At 45.7% G+C, this 26,303-nt stretch overlaps 2 protein-coding genes across 8 annotated transcripts in view; one reads left to right on the top strand and one right to left on the bottom strand.

Annotated features, from left to right (window-relative positions):
• The window catches only part of CNTRL (centriolin), a 37,762-nt gene extending 16,606 nt beyond the window's left edge, over positions 1-21,156 (top strand). For 6 of the 7 annotated variants that reach the window (XM_088065914.1, XM_014258056.2, XM_088065913.1 and 3 more), the window contains 22 exons: positions 40-176; positions 665-848; positions 1,092-1,402; positions 1,592-1,800; positions 1,970-2,162; positions 2,491-2,621; positions 2,759-2,899; positions 3,011-3,137; positions 3,308-3,472; positions 4,199-4,358; positions 4,464-4,579; positions 5,062-5,279; positions 5,665-5,822; positions 6,088-6,161; positions 6,530-6,718; positions 7,074-7,299; positions 7,479-7,684; positions 7,948-8,094; positions 8,681-8,956; positions 9,034-9,096; positions 9,524-9,727; positions 9,937-10,775. In XM_088065914.1, coding sequence (XP_087922040.1) covers positions 40-176; positions 665-848; positions 1,092-1,402; positions 1,592-1,800; positions 1,970-2,162; positions 2,491-2,621; positions 2,759-2,899; positions 3,011-3,137; positions 3,308-3,472; positions 4,199-4,358; positions 4,464-4,579; positions 5,062-5,279; positions 5,665-5,822; positions 6,088-6,161; positions 6,530-6,718; positions 7,074-7,299; positions 7,479-7,684; positions 7,948-8,094; positions 8,681-8,956; positions 9,034-9,096; positions 9,524-9,727; positions 9,937-10,008 — 3,707 coding nt within the window. In that variant the 3' untranslated portion in view covers positions 10,009-10,775. Of the gene's footprint in view, positions 1-39; positions 177-664; positions 849-1,091; positions 1,403-1,591; positions 1,801-1,969; positions 2,163-2,490; positions 2,622-2,758; positions 2,900-3,010; positions 3,138-3,307; positions 3,473-4,198; positions 4,359-4,463; positions 4,580-5,061; positions 5,280-5,664; positions 5,823-6,087; positions 6,162-6,529; positions 6,719-7,073; positions 7,300-7,478; positions 7,685-7,947; positions 8,095-8,680; positions 8,957-9,033; positions 9,097-9,523; positions 9,728-9,936; positions 10,776-20,199 lie in introns of those variants that run through there. The other variant, XM_088065915.1, reaches the window with a different exon arrangement.
• Positions 11,443-25,578, bottom strand: RAB14 (RAB14, member RAS oncogene family). The gene is made up of 8 exons (XM_005529187.2): positions 25,398-25,578; positions 18,426-18,484; positions 17,519-17,572; positions 15,919-16,096; positions 14,834-14,900; positions 14,338-14,425; positions 13,994-14,024; positions 11,443-13,365 (listed from the first exon to the last, which is right to left on the bottom strand). Exons 2-8 carry the CDS (start codon positions 18,475-18,477, stop codon positions 13,188-13,190), a joined length of 648 nt encoding a protein of 215 aa, XP_005529244.1. The 5' UTR covers positions 18,478-18,484; positions 25,398-25,578; the 3' UTR covers positions 11,443-13,187.
• Positions 25,579-26,303: the final 725 nt, after the last annotated feature.

The following is a 26,303-nucleotide window of genomic DNA, read 5'->3' as shown; positions in this document are numbered from 1 at the left end:
TTTGCCTTAGATGACTCTAAAACTGTGCTTAATTTCCAGGTAACAAAGATGAAATTGAGACCTTACAGGGTGAAATTGCAGCCCTCAGAAATGTGCTTTCACAGAATGAGCACAGCAGCAGTACAGCAGAGCCCCTGAAAAGAGGGGGATACTGGTACTACATGCCATCATCACAGGTCAGGAATAGAAATCCTGTTATGGATTGTTTTCCTTGTGGAAAGCCCTTTCATGGGGGAAGGTGCATTGTAAATTTAGTAGGTTTGGGGGAAATTTAAGAGCAAGTATTGTCTGGCATATAGGAGAAATACTGAAATAAAACACACACAGATGTTCCCTGGTAATGCCCTTCACTGTGCTGATAGGAGTCCAGGGTACATAACATGGGGATAGAACTGTTCAGTGGGCAGTACTGAAAATCCATTTAGTTAAGTGTTAAAAGGGGATCTTACAGACAAACATTTCTTTCAAAAGAATATCTGTCTGAATTTAAAAGCAATATTGTTAAAATATATTTAGTGCTTTTAAAGCAGCCTCATGCTTAGAACTGAGAGACAGCACAGTATGTGTAGCCTGTTCTGAAAAATCATTAGGATGTCCACAACAACTCCTTTATTTGCCATGATTTGTCATTTCTGGATTAACATGTGCTGTATTTTTTCTTTAGGCTTCAACTCCTGCTTCCCACAGCACCAAAGACTCTGGAGTGTGTTTGGGGTGCTCTGGCACATCCTCAGCCAGGAGAGGGGATGCTCAGGACAGGCCCTGTGGGCGGGAGGAGTTGCCCAGCCAAGGATGTTTGGTTTATTCACCCGTCAGAAACAGGTTGTGCAGAGCAAATTCTGGTAAAGGTAAGTCAGTGTCAGTCTCAGAATGTTTAGGAGCAGACTAAAGACGGGCTTGCTTAGAGTTCACAGAGAGGTTTTTTTGATGGGCATGAGTGAATATAAATGTTTATTACTGTTGAATAACTTTGTTTAAGCAAAATTTGTTACATTTTTGTAAATTACATAGAATTTTAAATGTGCATTTGAAGATTATCACTACTGAAAAAATTATTAAAAATAACATGTTTGGTTTTGTCTCTTTTAAAGACAGAAGAGCAAAAGAAGATGGTGAAGAAAATGCAGGATCTCCTGTTCCGGAAGCTTCTCCCTTTGTCCCACCCCCAGGCACAGTTATTTACACAACCCTTCCAGATGGGGTCCCTGCACCTCAGGGCATGGGGGTTTATGGCCCTCCTCCTGCAGCAGCCACTGGAGCTCCACTTGCTCCTGGATCCATCATCCATGGCCCACCTCCTCTGGGATCCCAGGTGGTTTGTGGCCCTCTGCCTCCAAACTTCACGGTGCCACTCATTCCCTTTGGAGTGCTCCACTGCAACGTGCCTGAACATCAGGATCTGGTAAGAACCAGAGCTGCAGCTGTAGCTGGAACCCTTGGGAACTGACTGACAAATGGGTTAGGAAAAGCTCTCAGCTAGGAAGGATCTGGATGTGGTTACAGTCCTTGCCATCTGGAGCTGCTCCTGGGTGTCAGGAGGTCTCAGCTGGAAAATAGATCCTGATTATGTTGTTCTGTTCCCTGTATGCAGGAGAGTGAAGTCTCAAGGCTGGAAGACACTGTGTGCTATTTAAAGTCTCAGAAATATAAAGAGAAATGCTCAGAGGCAGCTGAGCATAAATACAAAAAGGAGGTGGAAAGATTGCATGGAAATGTTGAAGAACTTGAGCAGGAAAGAAAAGAGCTGGAATGTGAAGTGGCAGAGTTGCGCCAAGCAGCTCAGAAACAGAGCACACGCAGGTGGGAGCAGTGCATGGAATGCACTGAAAGGAAGCATCTGAAAATACCTAAACCTTTTCCCAGCAAAAGTCAGCTTTTTGATTAATTTACAATTCTAGAACTTTAAGAGGTCCCCAGATCTTTGTCATCTTTGTATTTTAATTCTGTGTTTTTCATCCTGACCTTTTAGGGACTTTATTGACGGCTACACTGACAGCCTCCTTGCAGAGCTGCAGCTGGAGAAGTCCCTTCAGCAGCAGGAAGATGTTGCAGAGGAGATTGAATGTGCAGAGAAGACTCTCCTGAAACGCCAGGCCGAGCTCAGAGAGGCCGACAGGCTCCTCACAGAGGCTCAGGTGGAACTGGAGAGCACCCGGGGCAAGGTGAGTGAAGGCAAAACCCTGAGGGCAGAAGGATTTGAGTGTTGTTTTGTCTGTCTAGACGGTTTATTTTCACATGGGTAACCTGGAGCCTCTTAAAATGCTTTTGTATGAAAGTAAGATGGGCAATAAACTGTGCTATAAGAGCTTGGTTTAGTCCTTGTTGAAGAGGAGGAAGGTCTTCTGCTCTGGACAATAGGGGAGAAAAAGTTGTTCATGGTAGAAAGAGGGAGAAGGCTGAGGTGGAATATTCAAGCCAGGAGCTCACCTTTAAACAGCAAATGCAGCATAAGGTGGAATGTATTGTCTCAATCTTCAATTTTTGCTTTAGACTAAAGAGACTCTGCAGAAGTACAATCGTGCCAAACACCATTTGTCCTGCACTGAAATGGAGGCAGAGGAGCTGGAGCAGAGGGCTCAGGAAACAGCCACCAAAATAGTGAAAGCATCTCAGCAGCTCAGGTACCCTGGGTGCTCTTGTGGGTTTGTGTCACACCGGGTGAGGACAAAGACTGGGTTCTTTCCACTATCAAGACACTGCTTTTGGAGAGGGAGAGCTGTTAAAATGTTAATATGAAAAGGCATAAATACTCTTCTAGGTTATTACAGACAGATACAAGGGGTTTGGAACAGCTTAAGAGGGAACAAGAAGGTATTTTGAAGAAAATCAACAAAATGGTGGCTGCAAGAGACTCTGAGTTGCAGTCATTAAACCAGAAGATAGAAATGCTCACTGAAAGGTACTTTTAATTTACCATGAACTGTATTAAGTTAAACATGTCCTACTCCAGTGAGTCACTGCCTAAGATATTCTCACTTCTTCTGACTCCTGTTTCTATCCTCACTCTCAGTCTTCAGAAGCTCCAAGGAGATATTCAACTTGCAGAAGGTAACGAGGGCCAGCATCTCCAAATCATCAGAGAAGCAGAAAACCTTGTTCAGGGCAAGAAAACTGAATTGGAAACATTGAAAGATCAAGTGAGGCTTGCCTACCAACCCTGGGCTCTCCATTTTGTTGGACTTGACCTTTGTCTCATAATCACAATCCTAGGCTCTCTGATGCACTTTTTCATGTGGGGTTTTTTTTCATGTTTAGCTACAAAAACAAAAGCTTGCACTGATTCTTCTGTTAAACTTCTCCACTGTAGATTTCTGCTCAGCAGCAAGAGCTCTTGTTCCTGGAGCAGCAGGTGACTCAAAGAACAGAAGAGCTCCGTGGCATTCAGGACTGCATTTCCCAAAGGAAAGGTGACCTCAAAGAGGCTCTTCGGGATGGAGAGACTGAAGCACATGAAAAACTTCGCCAAATAAGGGTAAGTTTCCCAAATGAGTTTTCAAACCATTACAGCAAAAGACTTGAAGTTCTACAAACATTCCAGGAGGTTTCCACAATACAGTTTTGCTTTTTGTGCCCTCCCCAAACCCACTGAGAAATAGAACATGGAATTTTATGGTTTTATGTGACTAAAACCTTGGTCTATCTGCACAATGAAGAGCTCCCCAGTTCCAGTAATTCTTACAAAATTAGTCCCTTGAGAGCTGAATTACATTAAATATATAAGCCTGTGAATGACTTCCTCTTGCTGAGGAGCAGCTGCTGGAGGAGATCAGTGTGATCAGTGTGTGTAAAACACAACACAGCTGCCCTGGTCTGTCCCCATCCCCATTTTCACAGAGAGGATTCTGTACTTCCCTGCTGAAATCAAAACTGAGTATCAGGACTAATTATATTTTGTGGTTTATTTTCTTTTGTGAGGGCTTCTTGTCTGGTTTTGTTTTAAGGCCCATTATTCACTTGAATGACAATGTTGTGGTAAGATTTGGAGATCAAAATCTTTGCAGAATTACTACTCTAAATTGTCAACAAACAAGACCTTAACTTAAATATTCTGTATTCTTTGTTTATTAAACCGGGATACTGGTGACAGACTGTTAAATAATATTATAAACATTTAGAACTTCAGTTTAAAGGAGAAATTAATTTAAAATTGCAAAAAATGCAATCTTTGTATCCTTGTAACACTGATATGTTCTCACAGGAAATAAAAGTACTTCTGGGAGAGCTTAGTATTGAGAGGAATGAACTGGATGTCCAGATGAATGAGAAAAGAGCACAGCTTCTGGTCCTAAAGAAGGATATTAGAAAGGAGGAGGAAAATCTTCAAAGAATACTTGGGCAAATCAGCAAGCATAAGATGGGTATGTCCCGGGCTTTAGTGGGTTTTGTGCAGATTGGGAAGGAACACACAGAGCTCTTTAGTTCTCATCCTAATCCAATAATTGCTCTTTATTTCACCTCACTAGAACTGAAACATGTGCTGGAAATGTTGGAGCTTGAGAAGAATGAACTGGAAGGTTTGAAACTACAACATGAGCAGAAGGTCAATGAGCTGGAAAAGACCCAGGTGGCTGTTCTAGAGGTAAGAAGTGCTTCTGTGGATGATGCAGAAACAGGGAGATCTGTGGTTCTCTTAAGCCTTGGGTAACAGAGTCCTGATGCTTTTAAATCAATCAGTTTCTAATCTGATTTCAGTTTATCACAGAAAAGTCTTAAGTCTGCTTAGGCCCTTTAAAATAATGGGATTTTTTTGTGTATGTGAGAGAGAGGGAGCACAGAAGTGCTTCTGTGGCTGCAGACTGATGGATGATGGTTTTTAGGAGCTTTCAGAGTCTTTTCATCTGGATCCTGTGTCCTCACTTCAAATGATGAGTCTGGAAGGGAGTTTAACTCAGCTGGGTGATCTCTAGCATTAAAAAGGTCCCCAAGGTACTTGGAACCATTCTATTGTCACCTTCCTCCATGAAATTCACTCAAATCGCTCTGGCTGCAGATAAGGATGGCAATACTTGTTCTGCTTCTGGACCATATAAATGTGGTGCTCACCATGCCTGTTTTTCCTAGGAGAAGTTAAAATTGGAGAATATTCAGAGATTATTTCAGTGTCAGCAAGGGGAAGTGGATTGGCAGGAGCAGCTCCTCAGGAAGGACCGTGAGGAGAACGAGCACCTGGGCTCTCAAATGAGAACTCTGCAAAACAACATTGAGGCTCTGAGCAGAGAGAAGGAGAAGCTGGAAGAGGACTCCAGGAGTTTGGAGAAGAAGTTGTCACAAACCAAAAAGTGAGGGAATTTCTGTTTTCCTGCAGAGATCAGAAGGGATGGGGAAGTGTTTGGATATCTGTTTGCTGTAATTAAAAATACACAGCTCTGAGTTGCCCAATGATACAGAACAGGCATTTTCTTATATTCTGTGGAGCTTTTGCTTTAAGCCTCTCTATAGCAGATTTAAAAAATATTCAGCAATGGAGCTGATGAATCAGCAGCATTTATCCTGGCAATGCTATGAGAAATGTTACAAAAAGTAAAGCGTTGCATCTTGGAACAGGACATTTGTCTTGCTCTGACTGCTTGTGCCATTCCCTTGGGCTCAGAGGGTTTTCCTGACATTTTTTAAGGCCTCACCAAGGATTTCCAACTAACCAAGAATATGATTCACATTTTACAGAGACCTAACTGCAGCTGAGGACAGCAGCAGAACTGCACTGTCCAACATGGAAAAGGTGGGATTGGATGTTAAGAACCTGCAGCAGGAGGTGGAGCTGCTGAACAAGCAGAAGAAATCACTGAATTCAGAGATTGTTGCTGTCCAGGAGGACCTTCAAGGTAAAGAAAAGATCAATTTTTGGTTTTAAGGTGATACATTTTAGGAGAAATTCTGTTAAAAGACACACTTTAACTGAACCCTATGATATTAAACATTCAGCGTGCCCAGATGTCCATAGGCAGAAAGAATTTAACATGTTGAAAAGATGGAAATTTCATCAACTGTGTTTGTGTTATTCACTCTTTGCTCATGAAAAGAGAATTTCTGTGTATTGCTATTTTAAGCTGCTGATGGAAAATGTCTTATCACCAAATACTTTTGTAGGGAAAAAGGAAGAACTGGAAATACTGAAAGGAGAACTCAATGACTCGAAGCAGCAGCTTCACCTTGTGGAACAGGTTGGTGTTATGGTCCTTATGGTCACTCTGGGAATCTGTTGTTGCTCCTGACCTGTTCATGTGGGCACAGCTCCACTCAGAGCCCTGCAGAGCTGAGAGCAGGGATTGCTTTATTGCCTTCTTCTTGCTGAGTGTGGAGTGGGTTTATTGTTTCTTAGGAAGAAGATAATTTAAAAACAACCAACCAAGCAGCATCTTCTGGCTTTTTATCTGGTGGCTCCTTCCGTGTTAATTCACTTAATTCTGGGTTTGAGTGGAAGGAGCCCTGAGGGTGCCAGTGACCAGCTCTGTTCTCTCAAACCCAAACCTTTGAGGCTGGTTCCTCTTCCCAGCTCCTCCTGCCACGGTGCTTTTGTTTTCCATTGCAGGATTTGGAAAACAACTCCAGGCAGCAGGAGGAGCTGCTCAGAGAGCAGGCAGCCCTGAAGGAAGAGATCCGAGAGTATTTAAGGAAGCGTAAGGAATTCCAGGAGAGGCACAAGAAGAGGGAGAACCAACTGCAGCAGCTCCAGAAAAAGATTGAAGACAAGGAAACAGAACTCGCCCAGCAGGAAGTGGTAACGAGCCCCCTGAGTTGCCTCACTTCCTCCTGACATTAAAATAATTCAGGCCGAAAACGTTTGAGGTGTGAGTTTACAAATAATCACAAAAGCACAGACTGGTTTGTCCAAATTAGCTCGGGTTGGGTGAGGAGTTTCAGCAAAGTGTTACCCAAAAGAAAACTGAGGGAGCTGTTCTGAAAATGAGAGAGGTAGGAAAAATTGACAAACATTTTTTGTCAGCAGGGACTGTTAGACTGCAGTTCTTTCCAATTTATGCTGTTTTTACTTCTCTAATGTCTCTTAATGATGGTTTTTGTTCTCCCTGAGTTGCTGCTGGTTCAGGCTCAGAGGGGGGGGGTGTTTCTGGCAGGTTCTTCATCGCCTCAAGCAAAACTCAGAGCGTGAAGGGAAAAAACTGGAAGAATGTGCAGCTAAAGTGGAGGATCAGAAAATCCTGTTGGAAAAGGAACTAACGGATCAACACAAGAAACTGGAGCAGGCAATAGCTAAAGTCAGGCTGGCAGAAGAGAACCTTGGGAAGCTGGAAAAGGAGGAGTCCCGGTGTGCAGCTCTTGAAGAAACCATCAGAAAAAGCAGTAAGAGTCATTGCACAGATTAACTGCCGCCATCTCTGGGGGCTGAGGATAATGGCACAACAAATATTTTTGTTCATCTTGCTTGGGTTCTTGGTGTTTGGAAAATATCTGCTGTGTATGAAGTGGGCCAAGATAAGCTTTTGCTAATCGGGATTTTTTTTTTTAAATGTTCATTACAGAACATCAGCTCTCAGAAAAAGAATTACAGTTACAACAAAAAGACAGAGAAATACAGTGTCTTCAGAAAGAACTTGAGCTCTCCAAGTCTGAGCTAAAGCAACTTCAAGGTCAGATAGTGTCAGAGAGGAGAGAAGCAGAAAAACAAATCCTGAGTTTGAGAGAAACAGAGAAAATGCAAAGGATGGAGCTTGGAAGCAAACTGCAAGTAAGTCCTCACTGAGTGGAGAAAGTTTGGGGATTTGGGTTATTTTAAACAACAGAATGATGGAACACCCATCTTTGTCATTGGAGGAACAAAGTAATGCAACAACTTCCTGACCAGACTTGAGGCAACCAACCTCTGGCATTCCCAGTGCTGCACAACACCCAAGTTACTGCTGTTTGTGCCTTGAAGGAATCGTGGGTTCTCTTAGCTCATGTACTGTGGTGGATGCTGCCAGTAAAAGGCATCTCCCTGCACTTCCCCAGGAGCAGAGGCATGGAGAGGACAGCCTGCAGAGCGCCAGGGCTGAGCAGCCGTGCCACTGCCACAGCCACTGCCCACGAGCCGAGCACCTCGGAGGGGACCTGGGCCAGCCCCCACCCAGGGGGGAATGCAGCCACCCCCAGAGCCAGGTACAGCTGGGTGCCAGATCCAGGGGGGCTGAGGGTTTGTGGCTTCAGACAAGCTCGTTTTGTATTGCTTTTGAATCTTCCTGCTGCGGTATCACAATTGAAAATACAGCCAGAGTTGTAATTTATGCAAATCACTGAATGTTAGCGATGTTCAGAGCTACTCAGCAGGTATTTAACAACTTGCCAGTGCCAGCATGGGCCAGCTTTTTCTCCTTTAGACACTCACTTCAAATTAAAAAGTTATTCACCTTGTCTGACTCCTTCTAGTCCTTCAATATACCCTTTATAAATTGTTTTGAAGCCCTTTATAAACAGAGAAGAATGCTGTTGGCAATTGGAAAGCATTTGGGAAAGCCCTGCAAGGTCAGAGTGTGGCAGGTTTAGGTTAAAAACTCCTGGTAACTGCAGTTGCCTGTTCCCATCTGAGGGTCTTTCCTGGCAGAGTTAACATTGGAACCAGGGCTGCAGCAGGTCAGAGGCTTTGGGATTTCTGACTGCAGTGCTCCATGTCCAGAACAGCTTTGTTCAGTTACACAGGAAAAGCCCTCAGGACTGGTATTTGTAACCCAACTGTTCTGTGCTGCAGGTTAAAACTCAAACTCAAGACCTGGAAGAGAGACAAAGGGAAATGGAGAGTGCAGCAACCTTGCTTAACCTGGAGGTTGAAAATGAAATTAGGACAGGGTTTGAATCTTCACACTCATCTTCTCCAGACCTGCTGGAAGCTTTGGAGGCATCATCTGAAGGAAATAGGAGTCTGCAGTATGAGTGTGATAGCTCAGAGACTGCTTCCTTTGCTGCTACTGACAGACAGCTCCTCTCCTTGGAAGAAAAGCTCAATGTTTCCAGAGTCTTCTTACTGGTAAAATGCTTTGGACAAGTAGCTGCTCCTGATTCTGTCTTGGTCTCTGGCTGAATGTGCTTTTTTTTTTCCCAAAGGATGAGCAGTGGCGGGGAGAGGCGCTCCGGGAGAAGCTGCAGCAGCATGAGGACCGGCTCAAGGTGCCACATCTGTGCCCCTCACATCCCTTCAAAACATGATCTAAACAACCTGGGGGAGTGGAGATCCTCCTCCAGCTTGGGCCATAATGACCAGAGAGAGGAGCTTTGGGTGGGAGCAGTAAAAGCCTGGCTGTAGCAAGAGGAGTAATTTTATTTGGCAGTTAATTGGATGTTGGAGTATTCCAACAAGATTCTCTAATGTATATAATCCCGTGGTATATCAGTACCATGACAGAGGAGTTCAGCACCACCCACGATCACCTTAGGCCAGGCTCAGTTAGAACACGGCCATCAAAACAGAGCTTATTTAGAAATAACTCCCAAACCCACTGCCCCCTGCTTGTGGTGAGACTCAACCTTCCAGCCTTTAGGGCTGACTTTACAGAGCGTTGCCAATGCCTGGTGTGACCCTCCCCGTGTGTTGCAGGCGCAGCTGCGGCGCTGCCTGGCCAAGCAGGCGGATGTGCTGCTGCAGGGCAAGCGGCAGACGGCTGGGAGCCTGCACAGCCTCCAGTGCCAGCTCCAGGTGCTGGATGACCTGGTCAGCAGCCCTGCTTCAGATTCCCTCTTCCTGCCCAGCAGCCCCAGCCTGGAATCTCTTCACAGTGCTCTGAATGTAACAAAAGCTCAGGTAATGCTCTGCTGCAGAGCAGAATTCTGATTTAGGGGGTTTTAATGATTCTTCTCTTGCTAGGAGTTGTTACAGCCCCGTGCTGCCTCTCTCCAAGGCTGGGCAGGGGTTTCTGAAGGTGGTGATCACACCTTACCCCTGCTCTGGCAGTAGCTGATGTCTTTGGAAAGGCTGAGCTCTCCTCACAGTGGTTTGGGGGGTTTTTGCAGGTCCCCAGCAGCCCAGGAAGCACATTGGGATCGGCAGTGCTGCATTCCAGTTCCCAAGGGATCTCTCGCTGAAGGCCAGAGGTGAGATGTGGCTTCAGGCCAGTTCCAACCTCCCAGAGACACGAGGCTGGAAGGCTGCGGGACCATGGGGCAGCTGTGGCTTCACAGACCACTCTGTCCTTTCCCAGTGACAGCATTCCTGGGGCTGGTGTCAGTCCTGCTTTAGGTTTGTGTGTTGTGCAGCAGAGTCTGGGTGAGAGGTGCTGGGAGCTCTCCTGGACATGGAGTTACTGCTGCAGAAATTGTTGCCATCCCTGGTCTTTCAGGAACTTTCCTGGTTGAACTGTTCAGCCCCATGGCTGAACCTCTGGGACAGCTGGTTCCACCCCAGCCTGGTACAAAAGTGTTCTTTTGTAAAGGTTTAAGGTACAAATGTTACTTGAAAAGTGGCTTCACTTGAAAAGCAAAGCCCAAAGCACATCCACAGCTTGGACAGGGGCCCTCAGGTGCCACCTCTGAAGAGTTCTGCTACCTCACTGGGTGAGCCTTGTCTGAAATGCCACCACTCACAAACAGCTGCTGCAAGGCCTGTACTGTGAAGGTTTTGTACAATTGACAACAAGTTTTTATATATAAGTTGGTTTGTTTTTTAAAAAAATATTTTAAATGTGTATTTAAACATGTCCAAACCAACCTCCTATTTAAGTGTTCAGCTAGTGGCAAGTTTCCACTTTAAAGAAACCTTTGTTACAAGGCCTGATCTGTTGCCAAATGCAGTTTTAAATAACAATTATTTTAGATACTTCCTTAAAATAAACTTTTGTGGATTGATGCTTTTATCTGGGGGCAGTTGCAGATTCTTTTCGTTCAAAGGAGGATACTGAAGACACTGATACTGGCACAGCCCTGGACACTGACAGTGCTCTGAGTGCTGGGGCTCCTCCTTACAGGAATGTGTCCAACACTGGCATTTCTGTCCTTGTTCCTCTTCCTGGCTGCTGGGTGAGCACCTCTGCCTCTCCCAGGGCTCGGCAGCATCACTTGTCTGAGCCAGGTGGATACAGACAATGGCTTAACAAAATAACAATCAACTTACTCCCTACTTAGTACAGGAAAAGCCACTTTATAGATCCTTTAGCAGGATAAGGCACAGGCCAACACAGGCCAGTGGCTGTGCAGGGATTGTCCCAGCCCTCCCCACCCTTTCCCAGGGATGGGCTTTGGCCTCAGTCTTGCCCTTTCTTATCCTCAATAAAGATAGCATGTTTCTATGCAGTGTCACCCAGCCATTGTCAGAGTTCACTGGGAACAAACACCACCAACCCCTGCTTCCCCGAGAGCAGCTCTGGAAACCACTGGCAGCTTCCTCTGGGAACCCCTGTGAAGTTTATCCCAAATAAGGCCCAGGATGAAGGCTGAGCACAAATCCCAGCACTCCAAGGAGCTCTCCCCCCCTCAGAGGTCCCACCCTCAGAGGGCCAGAGCAAGTAACACACAGAAGGGAGGTTTATCTAGATACAGGTACTTTATTTACAAATATTTAGATTAATAGCATTGTTACATCAAATGAGGAGTACAGCAGTCCAAACAGATCCTTTCTGTGACAGAAACAATAAGACCTACTGTAACTTACTCTGGGAGTACAGGTATTGCACCTCAACAAGCTGTAGTCATTACAACACTGACTTCACATCAGCAGCAGGTCGTGGTCCCTGGGCAAACCCTGGTGCAGCCTTGGGTTAAGCAGGATGCAGGAGCTGGAGATCTTGAACATACCCATCTACTGAGGAACAGGAGTTAAAAAAGGACTAACCAGACAAACAAAGGGACAGCACACGAGTTACCCAAATCCTACTGTCTGCACATTCCAGTTTTGGCTTTTATTTAACATTGACTGTACAATACTCTGGTACCACTTACTTACAAGTCTCAACATCGTAGAGTTTTAGTGTCTAGAGTGGGATTTTCAGACTACTTTGTATTTGAAACGCTGCAGTAAGCCTGAAGTGGGACACTGGATTGTGGTTAAGCACTTACCCCCTTCTATTTTTAAACCTTGTGATGTTTCCCAAGTGAAGCTGCACAAGGAGCCACAGTAAAACCCCACATTAGTGCAGCAACACCCCCACAGGCAGGGTCACCACGTGACACCCCCTCACACACCAGAAGGATGTACTTGAAGGCTTGAAGCAAAACCCTTTAAAAAACCCCTCACACAGCTCTGTTAAAAAATACAAGAGTAGTTAAAAATCCCTAGAGAGCACACGTTGTTCCAACTGTCCAGTTCAGCCTCTGCCCAGTCCCAAAGTTAAAGGTACAAAAGCGGGAGGTGTGCAAGAGCCCGGCCATGGCTGAAGCCCGAGAATGCCAAAGAGAAGCAGGTAGAGCACTGCTGAGTGCAGAGGGGAGCATTGCACAGTGCAGGATGAGAGCCACACCCCACTAGTGTTAATGTCTGTCCCCAGCACCGTGGGGATCCCACGAGTGACACCCAGCAACTGCAGCCCCAGCTGGGCTGTGCTGCCACGGGGGCACCGAGAGCTCAGACTGTACAAACGGGGGGTTCTTACACACTGCTCTAATGCCAGGCATCATTTTCTTCATTAAAATCATATACACAGGATGTATTTAACTGTTAGCTCAGTTCCTTCAAATTTTATACATATTTACGTTCTGTTAACAAAGGTAAAGGATAAAAGTGGCAAAAAAAATGACGTAAAGCTATTGAGCACAAGAATGAACAGATCGCTTCCCTGCGCCACCCCGACCCCAGCACATCCCACAGGGAATTCTTCCAACAAAAGCACATCATTACAGAGCCCCTCGCTACCATCGGAAGTCATTTCACAGCAAAAACTTATCCTTTACTACTGACAGCTCGAACAGTTAGAGGTGGGGAAGAAAGGCCAAAGAACCATAAAATAAACCATACAAGACAAAGCCCTGCGAAAGTGTAAAATCAGGAGTCCAGCATCAGTGCTCAGTTTAAATTATGTATCGGTGACACTATCACAAGGACAATCAAGGAAAAAAAAAAACTTCTAGATTTACCATGCAGGAGAGGTTTTATTACTCTACTTGCCTTTGATAACCTGATTACATCTAAAGTTGTTTAGCAGTTTAGTACTGTGTTAAACTTGTCTCAGAGTTTTAATTAAACCCAGTAAGATGTACAGAAGATGGGGAAGCGGTCAAAAGCACCACTCCCTAGAGCCAGAGGTGAGGGGTCAGGAGGAGCCACGGAGGGGTCACTAGCAGCCACAGCCTTCTCTCTGGGGCTGGGGTTCGCTCGTTAGCCGCCCCCCCTGCGGGGCTGACGGTTTGTGCTGTACGCCCGACTCGGCCGCGTTCAGGTCCAGGCTTCCGTCTTGGATGTTCTGGTAGATTTTCTTGGCAGCCTCCAGGAACGCGTCCTCCACGTTCTCTCCACTGCAAGAGAGCAGCAGGAGTTACTGGGGCTGCAGTGCTGCTTCTGGAGGGAGCTGGGCAGGCACTGCCCCGTCCTCTTCAGCCCAACAGCCCCGGGACAGGGCAATTCCCTCTCTGGCCACTACACCCAGATCAGGACCAGCCTTATTTCAGGAATAAGGAATACGTGCCAAAGCACTGAGGAGCAAAAATAAGCCAAGGCATTGAGCCATGTGTACAGGATAGTTCTGAGAGTGGCTTAAAGACAAGCGAGCACTATGGATCAAAGCCTGTTTTTGTTACAAAGTTCTGTTCTGACATGTGCCAGTGGGAGCCCCATTTCCTGGTGGCCCTGGAGATCTGTTCCCCAGTGACACAGCCAGCCCCAAGCATGGCACAGCAATTCTTCACTTACTGGAGGTGCTGGTCATTGCCCACAGACCAAACCTGCAGCTCTAAACACCCAGGGAAAGGAACCCTTTACACACTGAACACATTCCACACTCAAATAAGGCCTGAAATCCAAATCAGTTCATTTGAATTCAACCAGTCTTTGCCTGAAATGCAGCCAGAGGCCTCAGTTCCAAGTTACTTTCAAGTCACAGCAAACAGACCAATCTGAACATTACCGCAGCCAAAAGTCACTTACGTTTTTGCACTTGCTTCAAGGAACAATAAACCTGTTCAGAGACAGAGGTTTAACAGTCAGTGCACTACACACCTCAAAGAGCCCAAAGTCAGACACATTACGACCTTCCCATTACATGCAAGACACTATTTTAGTACTAAACAAGCTTTTGTGACTATGTTAAGGCATCAACACAAGCCAATTTCTAGAACTACCCAGTTACCAGACTGCCTGAGGCACAGCAGGAGTTTGTACACACAATTCCATGACTCTGGAAGTGTAAGCTTACAGCTATTAGTGCTGAGGATTCACACTAACACCACTATCTTGTAGGAAAGTACCAGCCCAAGAGAAAAAAAACGCACCATTTTCTTCAGCAAATTGTTTGGCTTCTTCATATGTAACATCCCTCTGTGCTTCCAGGTCTGCTTTGTTTCCTATGAGGATTATCACCTGGGTTTGGAGAGAAAAATAAGTTAGACTGGGAAAAAGCTCAGGGGCCTTTTCACTGCCACCTTCATTGTTAATGAGACTTTTTAAAAAACCAAAGGGAAATATGCAGAGCAGATTATCTACAGAAGCCATGCTCCTCCAGAACTGTGCCCTAACATTCCCTACTCTGGGAAAGCAGGAATAGCATCTCCAGCTGTCACTTTCCAAAGCTTTAAACTTTTAGAGGAAGGCCTTTTGCTCCAGCTGCAGTAGGGAAATGAATCACTGCACTCTGCAGGTGGGGGCAGGAGCAGTGCAGAAAACACAGGCAGCTCTTGCAGAGACCACTGCAGTGCTTTGGCCTGAGCCTCCCACCACTCACTCAGGGAGAAACAATCTTGCTTTTAAGCTAAATGAAGTCCAACTTACAGTATTTGGATTGGTGAGGTTCCTTGCATCTGTCAGCCAGCTGCTTAAGTGATTATATGTACTTCTTCTGCAAAGAATCAAGAGAGGACACCTTTACTCTTTTATAAAATATTTAGGTGCCAACAGCACAGTCAACATCCAAAAACAGCAACATCCATCATCCCTGTTGTTCTCCCCACGTCAAGACAGACAAAGCAGCAGCAGTGTGGACCCAGACCACAAATTCAAGTCAACTTTAAACCCTTGGAGCAGGTCTTACACTGCCAGTGGAAAGCCAGACCAACTCCCACTGCTAGCACACAGCTCTGCACACGCACAACGCTGGTGCTGTTTTGTACGGAACACATTAAAGGGTTTCCTGTCAAATGCTATTCCAGAACACAGTGCAGCACTTCAGTAGCAAACTGCAGAAGGTCATGTTTTACTCGAGATTTACACAAACAAAATACACCTACATATGTGGGAAAAAACAAAGAGGGGCCTCAAGGATGTCAAGAACAGCCCCAGAGAAAGATGAGAGACGTGTGCAAGCAAAAGCATTTCAATTTGCATCTGATGCATTATTGTTTGAGCAGCACCTTTCGTTGTCAGCCCCTAGAGGAAGGCAGGATGGCTCCTGTGCAGTGCCAGGCTGCTGGGGAAGAGGCCCAGGGTCAGGCTGAGGCCAGGCTCTCTCCCCACACACCACGGGCAGTTCCGCACGTTCACTGCGGCACAGCCGCGCTCGGGGCTGGGCCCACTGAGGACACCCCTGCCCTGTGAGCAGCACTGCCACTGCCTCCACAGCAGCAGCATCCACGTGCTGAAGACCAGATTCTAAGGACAAAGCCAGTTCTTCAAAACAACTTCAACACAGGCAGTCACAGCCTGAAATGCAAACCCCTCAGGCTCATCAGCAGTGATATTTTCCTAGAAAAGCCACTCTCATCATTCCCCGTGTCTCATGTGCAGCTCTTTAAACCCTGGGGTATCTGGGTAAGGTGCATCACACAAGGATGCTGCTCATCCAGACACACACACAGCCTCTGAGCCACGGGACAGAGCAGACAGTGCTCACCAAACTCCCAGAGCTCTGCTGCCCTTACCTGGTGATGTCGTAGACCATGAGAGCTCCTGCTGCTCCTCTGTAGTAGCTTCGTGTGACAGCCCTGAATCTCTCTTGTCCTGCTGTATCCCAAATCTGTAGTTTAATTTTTTGGCCGCTAACTTCAATTATTCTTGTGCCAAATTCAACACCAATTGTGTGGGGACAGTCTGCCATAACTGTCATGAAAAATAAGAGCAAAGATCAGATCTTCCTAGGACAAGGATATTTTTCCTTGCTGCAAAAATATGACTACCCCAAGTTTTCAGTTATCTTTACTAGATTTTCAGTCTCTGAAAAAGCATTTTTACAGCTACAGTTGCCAAACTGCATCACTTAACCAGAAATAAAATGCTGAGTTTCCTGAGCTGCTGTTAGTTTTAAGAACAGTTATAAAATTCCTTGCCTTCTCTGCTGCTCTTTGGCCATACATAGCAGTAGGTACCAAGTCAGCTGATTTCCAGTCTATCCTTGCAGAAGGTTAACAATTTTAATGCAGTAGGAAAAGATCATTTTTAGGGAATTACCGAGAAAGATACAGTTAAAAAGTCTGTCACATCTTCAGGAACAGGCTGGTTCAGACAGGGCAATAGCATGACTGTCCAAGAAAATGCCAGTTTCATAAGTAGCTGCAAGCACACCAAATCAAATCCAAAAAGGCATCTTTCTGGTTATGATAAACTCATGTTAATAAGCTCATTTTTGAGGAAGATCAAGAAAATACAGACATGAGGACCTACCTACATGAGGCTACCTAGAGTTAGGGGCAGTCTCACAGCAGAGGTGCTTGACATGTTAGTTTGGTTGTACTGCTTTGGCTTGGTGCTGACAGAACATTCTCCTCATGGACAATTCGACCATGTGCAAAATGGTATTTAAATAACTAGCTGATACTGCATTTTCATTAAAAACAACCGTCAGAAATTCCTATTTCTACTGGAAAACAAATATTTTAACTGCAGCTCCTACCCACTTGTTACCACATCTCAAGCAGCACATGGTGATGGCTGTACTGAGAAATACCTCCAGACTTACTCAGTGAGTGAGGTAACAGCTGCTGCAAACCCCAACGCAACACACACTAGGAAGACCTGAAGCTAATTCCATACATGAGAAAATGTTTCAGCTGAGAGTGACTGCAGGAAGCCCTAAACACCATCACCCAGGGCAGGCCAAGTGTCTTGAAGGGCCACTTAAGGCTGCAAACAAGGACTCAAAAAAAAATTATTCCTTTTTTTTTTTTTTCCTTTTGAACTCTTTAACAGACCTAAAATCTCCAACTGCTTGTGATCAAGCTACACCAATATTGAAAGTTCAGACAAGAAATTTCTCTTTGTCCATATCAAAATCCACAGAAAAGCTATAAAATCAGATCCAGTCCTCCCACTCCTCACACGTGGAATTGGCTGGAGAAGGTTTTGCCGTAACTACATCAATATTTGTTTCTGCATCTGCTAAAGTCAAACCAAAAATGTGACCCAGTACAATCCAAATTCATACAGAGTAAGACACAGCAAACTGAGCTCATGCATGATGGAAACAGGCAGGGAAAAGGGATGAAAATGCCATTTAGAATAAACATTATGAACTGAAATACTCACACTTCTTTTCTGTGAATTGATGAAGCAAACAGGACTTTCCTACACCCATGTCCCCTGTTACAAAGAGAATAGTTAAATCATTGTTGCAACAAGCACATTTTCTTCCTCCCACACAACAAATGCTACAGACATTCATTTCTCAGGTCAGATGGGCAGTGTTCTATCCTTGAATTTATCAACTTTGCCACTAAAGCTTTGGTTACAGGTACAGCTTGCAAGCAAGAGCAGAACACTCAGGAAATAAGTTAATTTGTATTACTAATTTTATAATTGCATTTCACAAGGTTATAAAAAGTACAGCCAAAGAAACTGAAATGTAAAATATACTTGGTGTTTGCTCCTGTCTTACTGTGTAAGAACATCAAAAATACTGACAACCATCCAGAACATCTCAAGAAATTGCTTCACTTCCACTGATCCTCTTGCACAATACCAAGGGTGAGACACAGCAAAATCTTTTAAGAAGCAACTTTTCCAGAGGCTGAGGCTGTCACAGCAGCCTGACTTACAAACCTGCACAATAACACTGCAGATCATTTACACCTACACAAGGTCATTAACAATTAAACAATTAACAGCAAGACCAGTTCTTCCAGGACAGCAATAAATGCAATCCCTGACTAAGCAGCCAAGGAAGCTGCAGCTAAAAGCAACATTTAAACACAAAAATACAGCCTGGGAGAGGTTTATGAGCCTATGCAATGGTTTCCAATCAGCACTTGTGCCTTCAACATAAATTCTAAAAGCTTTGATGTTAATGATGCAAAAGGCTCCAGTAAATGCTAAAGCTGTAGAGAAGTGTGGTGACCTGTGGGGACTGAGGTAGGACAAGCACATACTGAAACAACCACAGGCTTCTCATGTATCCACCCAGAACATACACAGGTGTGAGCCCACTGGTACTTACCAATAATGATGTACTTAAAGATGTAGGAATAGTTGTAAGGTGCAGTTGCCATTGTGGCACTAAAATAAAAAACAGAACATGTCAGAACTGATACTTGTTCCCTCAAGGCGACACAATTTATCCAGTTTAGCTCATATAAACAAAAAAACACCTTCCTCTTCCTCTCTCTCCCAACTACCCTTTCATTCAGTTTAAATTTGTGTAGTTCCCCACAGTCACTGAATTATTGGCACAGCCAGCCAGCAAAGTTCCCACATTGTTTGCTCTGAGCCCCTGTCAGTAAGGCCTCCAAGTAGAAACACACTCCAGGATAGCAATGATAATCAATTTTATCCAGAAAGACTTAAAGCTGTTGAAAAGCTCAGTCCTTCCTTGCTCTGCACAGTCACTGCCAGACCAGCACTCACCCGCCAAAGAGCTGATGTATGAACTGAAAATAAAATCTGACTCCAGCATAAAATCTGACGAGATTTAACAAAACCAGCAAGTTGGAACTATTACCTCACACTTCTGAGACTTGCAACAGCAACAAAGGAAGCAGTGCAGCTTGCAGCAAACAGCTAAGATTTAAAAGAATGCTGTAGTAGCCTTAACTGGGGCCTGGGGTGCTGCTTGTCCATGTTGGAAAAGCAGTGCAAGACACAAATCAGATGTTCAGGAAGTTGGTTAACATCTCTGTGGCTTTGTCAGCACAGCAGTGTTACAGCAAGGCTGTTGAGCATTTTCTCTTATTTAAAAGGCAGTCAAAGTACTTCTACCATTCCAGAATTTTCCTAAATGTGGAGGGAATTAGAACTGGCTTCTGCTGTTTAAATCTGCAAGGAGTGAAAGCTGACTTACTACCTAACATGTCAGTTAGCCAGGATTACACATCTGTAAGGGCCAGATGTTGCCAGGTAACATTAAAGATGGGAAACGCCTGCTTTTGTCCCAGGCTTTAAGTTAAACTGGATCCAATGATCAGTTAAGCAAGTGGAAAATTTCTAGCAGGAATTCAGCACTTCCCTTCCTGCTCCTGCAGGGCAGATAGCCAGCCATTACAAACACATGGTACTCCTTACAGGGAACACTGCTGGAGCCTGAAAGATTTTCATTAGGTCATGTGTCATTCACATGACAAATGAAACCAATACTGGAAAGAAATACAAACAGAGGAAAGCTTACAGGCCTGGGACTTTCTCAAAAGCAAAGTACTGTTCCTTGAACCACAATTAATCCCTCTCAGTGAACTGCAGTCATAAGGAAGGTGAACAAATCTCGTTCCCAGCACAGAGCCAGCAGCCTGCACTTCCCAGTGCTGAGACTGGAGGCAAACATGCTTATCTAGACCTCGGAGGGGAACAACTCCCAGAGCAGTTAAGAAGGGTTTACTGAGTGCCAGGCGCTGCTCTGCACCTCATCTTCCCTCCACACCCGGCTCAGGAGATGGAAACACTCGGTCCTTCTATCCCAAGCAGTACACAAAGCACCTCTGCTAGCTCTTACAGAGACACACACTGTTTTACTAAGCCAACTTTATTCCAAGATAGGAAATAAAGTGACAATTTTGGACACTAATTCACCAAGCAAGCCAGCAGATTTATTGCCTTATTTCCTGGAAGATTCCAGAGTTACAGTATCAGCTTCAACACGTGCATGGGTTATTTTCAACAGCAGTAAATAAAGACAAGTCACTGCTCCATATTGAGTTCCAAATGAATGTGTCACTGTGGAAACATCCAGTCCTTCGAGTTTCCTGAACATCTTCACACATTATGTTCTTTTTCTTCCCCAGCATGTCCCAGCACAGTAAAATGGGCACACAAAACACGTGTTCCTGCAGGACACTTCACCTGCCACCTCCTTTCTGGGCAGAGGGGCACCATGCTCACAGCTCAGCTCCACGGGACGGCACACAGGGCTAAACTGGGGGTCTATCAGGTAACTGGAAGTATAAAGAGAAAGCTTGAGAAAACTGATTTATACACGCAAGTACTTCAGGAGGAAAGCAGGAGCTGCCCTGTTTTCAACAAAATAACAGCTAAGTGTTACAGCTACAAGATACCAAGAGCACCAATATGCACCAAAGATCTGTGCATTCTGAGGATGGAAATATCCAGTAACTTCTGCTGTTAAAAACCCCAACCAAACCAACCAGCACCATGAACTCCAATACAGGGAACCAACCACTTCTGTGACTATGAAATTTGCAGAAGCCTGCGTGCCCTCTCTTCGTCCCAAGACTAAGAGGCCAAGGAATGCCAACTACTCCCCAACCCGGGGAAGTTTTATGTTCCTGAGCACATGACTTTAGGATACCATTGTGTGGTAAACAACGTTGTACTGCTCCACTGTTCCAACCAGGAGGGAAATGCATCCAAGTCTGGAAAGTGAGGAAGACTTTTTTTTAAAAGTATGGACAAACTGGGAACTCAGTGCAGTCTCTGTCACAAACTGAATTTGAAGTGAATCTCAACTAGATCTCCATTGCTGAATATACAGCTCTGTTTATTTGTCAGACTGTTTCTGCCTGTTGAGATATGTCCATTTTCATTATGCCTTCTAAGTAAAAGAGTCTTAACTATGCTATTTCAATACAAAAAAAATACTGGTATTACATTTATTCCAAGGGTCACTTTACAGAAAAGATTCTGAAATACTCCAAACCATTAGTAAAGGTCAGGAATCTTTTCTAGAGAACAGATGACTCCTTTAAATAAAAAAATCAAATAAAAACCCAAGCAAAACTAAAACAATCAAATAATAAACTTTTAAACACTCAAATTCTAATAAGGATTAGCAGGAATTCAAACTGTACTCAGATCTTGGAATACAAGTGATATTCCACAAGGACTCTGTGCTGAAGGAGAAAAAAAAAAAATGCAACCAACTAAAAACAGAAACCCTGCTGAGAATTCAGCCTTGGAAAACTGACCACCTCAGCATTTACTGCAGACGAAAGAAGGAAGTCCAGACAAGAACAGGGCACAACAGGGGTCAGTAAATTCTAAACTATCAGCTACATGTCAATGCAAGGGGTTGATGTGTTGATAGCCATTACCCATCTGTAGGAACTCAAGTTCTGCCTCCACCCTCTCTGTTCCAGACACGTGAATCTCAATAATTCCAATACGGGGGATGGGGCTTCCTCTTGGGAGAGCAAGAGCTGCAGGGCTGAGAAAGTTGCACATAAATATCCACAGCTCAGCCTCAGCCACTGCTGGCATTGTGCACGACATCAAAGTTAATCAGCCATGAGTTTACTATTAACAGAAAGCAGAAGTTTAGTCTGGGAGCTTGGCCTACCTGCCATCCTTCTTCCAGGAAAAGTCTGCCAGCTCAGTTTTGGCTCCCTTCTCCCAGGTAAGGGTGCCCTGGAGCGCAGAGCATTATTGCAGGATGGCCACTGGCCAGAGGATCTCACTAAGCACAGATTTATGCTCATTTCAAAGCCTACACAATTTATTTCTGTATTACCTTAGGACTGGAAATTTCATAGCAGTGTTGCCAAATCCATTTCCCATATATCAACTTCTTCCTTAGAGGCTTTTTTTTTATATATATATATATATAGTTAAAGATCACCTTAACGAGACATCAGTACATCTGCATCTCCTCCTCTAGTAAACAAGCACTACACAGATACTTAGAAATCTCACTGAAGGTGTATTTCAACTATCAGCTACATCTGTACTCCCTGAGATAAGACTGTTCTGGGCACACTGCTGTAACATTATTTATCACAATAATGTAACTGCAAATATCAGATTCATACCAGCCTTTGCAAGACCTGTGCAGCTCCTTCCAGCTCAAGGACACAGTTTTAACTCTTCACTGGATATCATTTGCATTGAGAAATTTAATATCTTTATGCTCAACAAGAAGCAGGTGTGCTGTGAAAGGAGACCAGAACCTGCATGCAGAGGGTTTATTAGACACTGCTGTGGTTCATATCTGCAGCTGATGGATGCTCCATGCGCAGGGATGAGACCTGGGAAAAAACTACCACCTTCAAACTCAGCCCTTCCCAGTCGTTACTGGTTCCCTGCAGACCACAGCACTCTGCAGCCAGGGAAACACTGGTTAGTTACTCTGCAGTGAAAGGTATTTTGTAGTCCCTCTGGGCAGCCAGGTGTTCTGTGCATCATTCTCCAAGGATGTGCAGCAGGAAAAGCTCTCACAGTAGATGCTGTAGATTTACTTGGATGTTAATTAACAGACAACATTATGATTGATAAGGGGGAGGAGCTGGAGAGAGATAGAATTGTTTCATTTCATAATTGCACTTTTCCCCTTATAAGGACTTTTGTCAAGCACACAGAACAATGTGGTTCAACTGGTACTTTACTTCAGCAGGCTACTAGAAGCAGTGTGTGAGTGCTTCAATTATGGTCACCTGTAAGATCACAGCACACTGAAGGTAATAACAGCTCAGTTATCAATTCATTCACCCAAGCACTGAATTCCCATAGGTGTCATGTCCACAGCAAGCTATGAGGTCTGCTACAATTAAATTCCACTGTGCTTCTCTGGCTTTCACACACCAAGGACATTCAGGTCTTCCTAAACCACATCAACATCTCGGCCCTCTTTAAGATGATGCTCTGCAGCCACCCTGCTCTGCTTATTTATTCATTTTTGCAGGCTTGGCTTTACAAAGCCCTGCTGAGCCTGATCCCTGAGGAGTCTCAGAGCCTGCTGCAGCCTTCACACCTGTCTGACAACATCACTTGTTGCTGGCCAGTTCCTTACTCATCCCTCAGCTCTTCCAGAGTCATCCTGCCTGGCTTCCCCCACTTGGATTTCACCAAAGCATCCAATCAGCACAAGACAGGAAATTTGGCTGAGCTGATCACTGATCACCCAGCAGCCTCTGTGAGCTGTTGTCCAGGATCACTTTGCATTTCCTCGCTGTTCCCACCTTGTTACTCTTTCCCTGACAGCACACGAGGCCTTGCAGGCTCTGGGGCTTAGACTGCAGCCCTGCAGATCCCTTTCCAGGCTGTTCTTGAAGAAATGCATTGGATATATTCCCTAATTATGTAAAACCCCTTAACCCAGCTGAGGCCTAGGGGGTTTTTCTAAAGGCTTCACAGGCCTTCATTTCTCCTTCCTCCAGGAGAACTTAGTTTTTTCTTTTTAAATCAAACGTATGTATCACACTGCCTTCACTTTCTGACTCTCCTCATGCTCTCCAGTCACACCCACGTTGTCCTGGTTATCCTTCTACTGGTTTCACATCCTGCTTCATTAACTTACTCCAATTTGCTTCCTGAACTTCCTGCATTTATATGTGCACACCTCAATTCTCCCTGACCACACCCCAGCTGCAGAGCTGAACTAATCACTGCCTACCTGTCCTCACCAGCTCGAGCACCTTCTGCCATGTCCCTCCTCTCAGCCATCCTTTATCCACCTCTATTTCCTCATTTATCCTACTCTCCTCTTCCTACAGAGCACTCCAACCTGTAGCACTTGTCTGCTCATAGTTTGGGACAGTATACACAAAAACAAACAAAAAAAAGTTTTCTGTCATTCCAACAAATCAGAACACTCTGGAGTCATCACCTTGGAAAACAAAAGTTACAGACACTTTAGGTAAATATTAACTAAGATCTACCTCCTGTTTCAGGAAGATACAACAAAATGAGAACTAATTTTAAGCAGGTTTCATTAGATGCCCAGGAGTGAGCAGGTGATTTTAAACTGTTATTTACATTTTACATCCCAGTACCTCCAGTAGAACAGGTTTGTTTCCAAACTGCTATCCTTCATAAGAGCTCCTCTTTTTTTTTTTTTTTTTGGTTCTTCATAAAATGAAAAAGGAAAAGAGGAACTTCTTCCTTCCACTCAGATTTATGACATTTTCAATTCCCTACAGGAAGCTAGCAAATTCCTTTCTAAACCATATTAAATTGTGACATTTAGTAATTAAATTCCCCAAGGTTCATATTTTCTTCCCATTCCCGAGTAATGCCCAAGCACAAGGGCCCCTCAGTCCAATCCAAACCATGACAGGAATCAATCCCAGCTAATACATTCCTATTCCACAGGATAACATCTGGCTCCTGTAAAAGATGTGGTGGTTTAGGGTTTGATGTGGTTTAGGATACAGCCAACCTGGGTGACTCCTGTTCACTAAGGGGCTCTGTTACCTCTGAAAAACATCCCAACATAGATCTACCCTTCTTCAAAGCAAAAGCCACACCGAGTAACCTCCAGAGCCACCGCCAGGGCCACTCCAGCACAGACACCCACCTTTGCCTGGCTTTAAGTGCAAGGATAATTGAGCACAACTCCAATTCAAGACAGAGCTACCAGTAGATGTTGTAGATACTTAGCTTGCTGCAAACTGGCAATAAACAATTAAGAGAAAGAAAGGAATTCCACTCTGTTTAGCGTAAATAAGCTTCGACAGAAAAAATCAGTACAGAATACTTTCGCTGCTTTCTCAGATAGGAAGTGGCTTTTCCCTCAACCCTCAAAGCCATTTTTCTGTCAAAGTTCATGACGGCACAGGTCAATGTAACAATTAAAAGTAGAGATAACGCTGCACATCGGCCACATATACGGTACAATATACACATAATACACACCCTACGTGCAACTGCAACAGCTCGTAAGGGGGAGATATAGAAACACATATATAAAAATATCGCCTGTGGCCGGGTGTTTGCTGGTGGCGTTGCCGACTGTGCAGTGCAGAGGAGCAGTGGGGGGCGGCGGTGACACAGAGCGAAGCGGCCTAGTCCTGCCCGCAGCCTCACCCCGCTTGGCCCGGCCGCCCCTTCCCCTCCCCGCCGGTCCCGGGGCCCGCCCGGAGCGCCCTCGGGGCCGCACGGCGCCCTGCGGGCCCGCCGAGCCGCGGCGCGGGGCGCCACCGGGCCGGAGCTCCGCTCACCGGGCCCCGCCCGCCCCGCCCGGCCCGGCGGAGCCCCGGCGCGGCGCTTGGCGCTGCAGGCCAAGCGGGCGCCCGTGCCGGGCCCCCCGTACCTGTGCCCGGGGCTCAGGGAGCTGTGCAGCGCGGCTGTGCGGGCGGTGCCCGGTGCCCCGCGGGCTCTGTGGCTCGGCTCGCTCCGGGCTCGCTCCGCTGCCTCAGACGCGGCTCCGCTGCGCCCCCATCACCCCCGCAGCCAAGATGGCGGCGCCCCTCGCACGGGGTTTCCCCTCCCACTCTCGACGGGCGCCGGGGCCGCACAAAGAGTGGGCGCGAGGGCGCCGCGGCGCAGCCAATCACGGCGGCCGCTGCCAGGCGAGGTCCCGCCCACCCCGCCGGCGCGAGGGGCGGGGCCGGGGGGGGGCGGGCGGGGCGGGGGCGCGCGCGCGGAGGGCGGGGCCGGGGCGGGGCCGCGCGCGGGGCAGCGCGGGAGCGCGCGCGCCCTCAGGCGGAGAAGCGGCGCCTCAGGGCGGAGCGCGGCCTCCGGCATCCCGGAAAATCCCGGATTTCCGCGTTTTTCCTCCTGGAAAAGTGGCAGTGACCCGGCCGGAAGCACCAGCTCGCCAGGAAATGGCGCGAACAGGAGCAGCCCGGCACGGTGCAGGTCGGGGCTGTAGCACAGTGTCCAGCGCCTCTGAGGGGCTCCAGAGCTCCCCATCAGTTTCCAGTAACATCATCCGGTGCTTTGCCGTGTCCCGTGACATGCTCTAAGTTGTTCATTTGGGCTTTGATTATTTTAAATCGGCTTTTTAAACACTTGTGGCATGCGATATTAGAAACCTAAAACCATAACATGCTGCCCAAATCTCACAGCTCACGGGATTCAAAAAATAAATCGGTGGTTCGGGAAATGTAAAATTGTATCAATAAATTTCCCCAATAAAGATTTTATTTCAGTCTCACACATTATGAAAAGCATCAGATTCTGTTACATGTCAGTGCCCAAGGTTCAAATTGCAGCT

Source organism: Pseudopodoces humilis, chromosome 22, assembly GCF_049639895.1.
Source record: "Pseudopodoces humilis isolate 2021_Gansu_Grassland_sample_001 chromosome 22, ASM4963989v1, whole genome shotgun sequence".
Classification (NCBI taxonomy): Eukaryota; Metazoa; Chordata; class Aves; order Passeriformes; family Paridae; genus Pseudopodoces; species Pseudopodoces humilis.
This window is presented reverse-complemented; position numbering and strand designations above follow the sequence as displayed.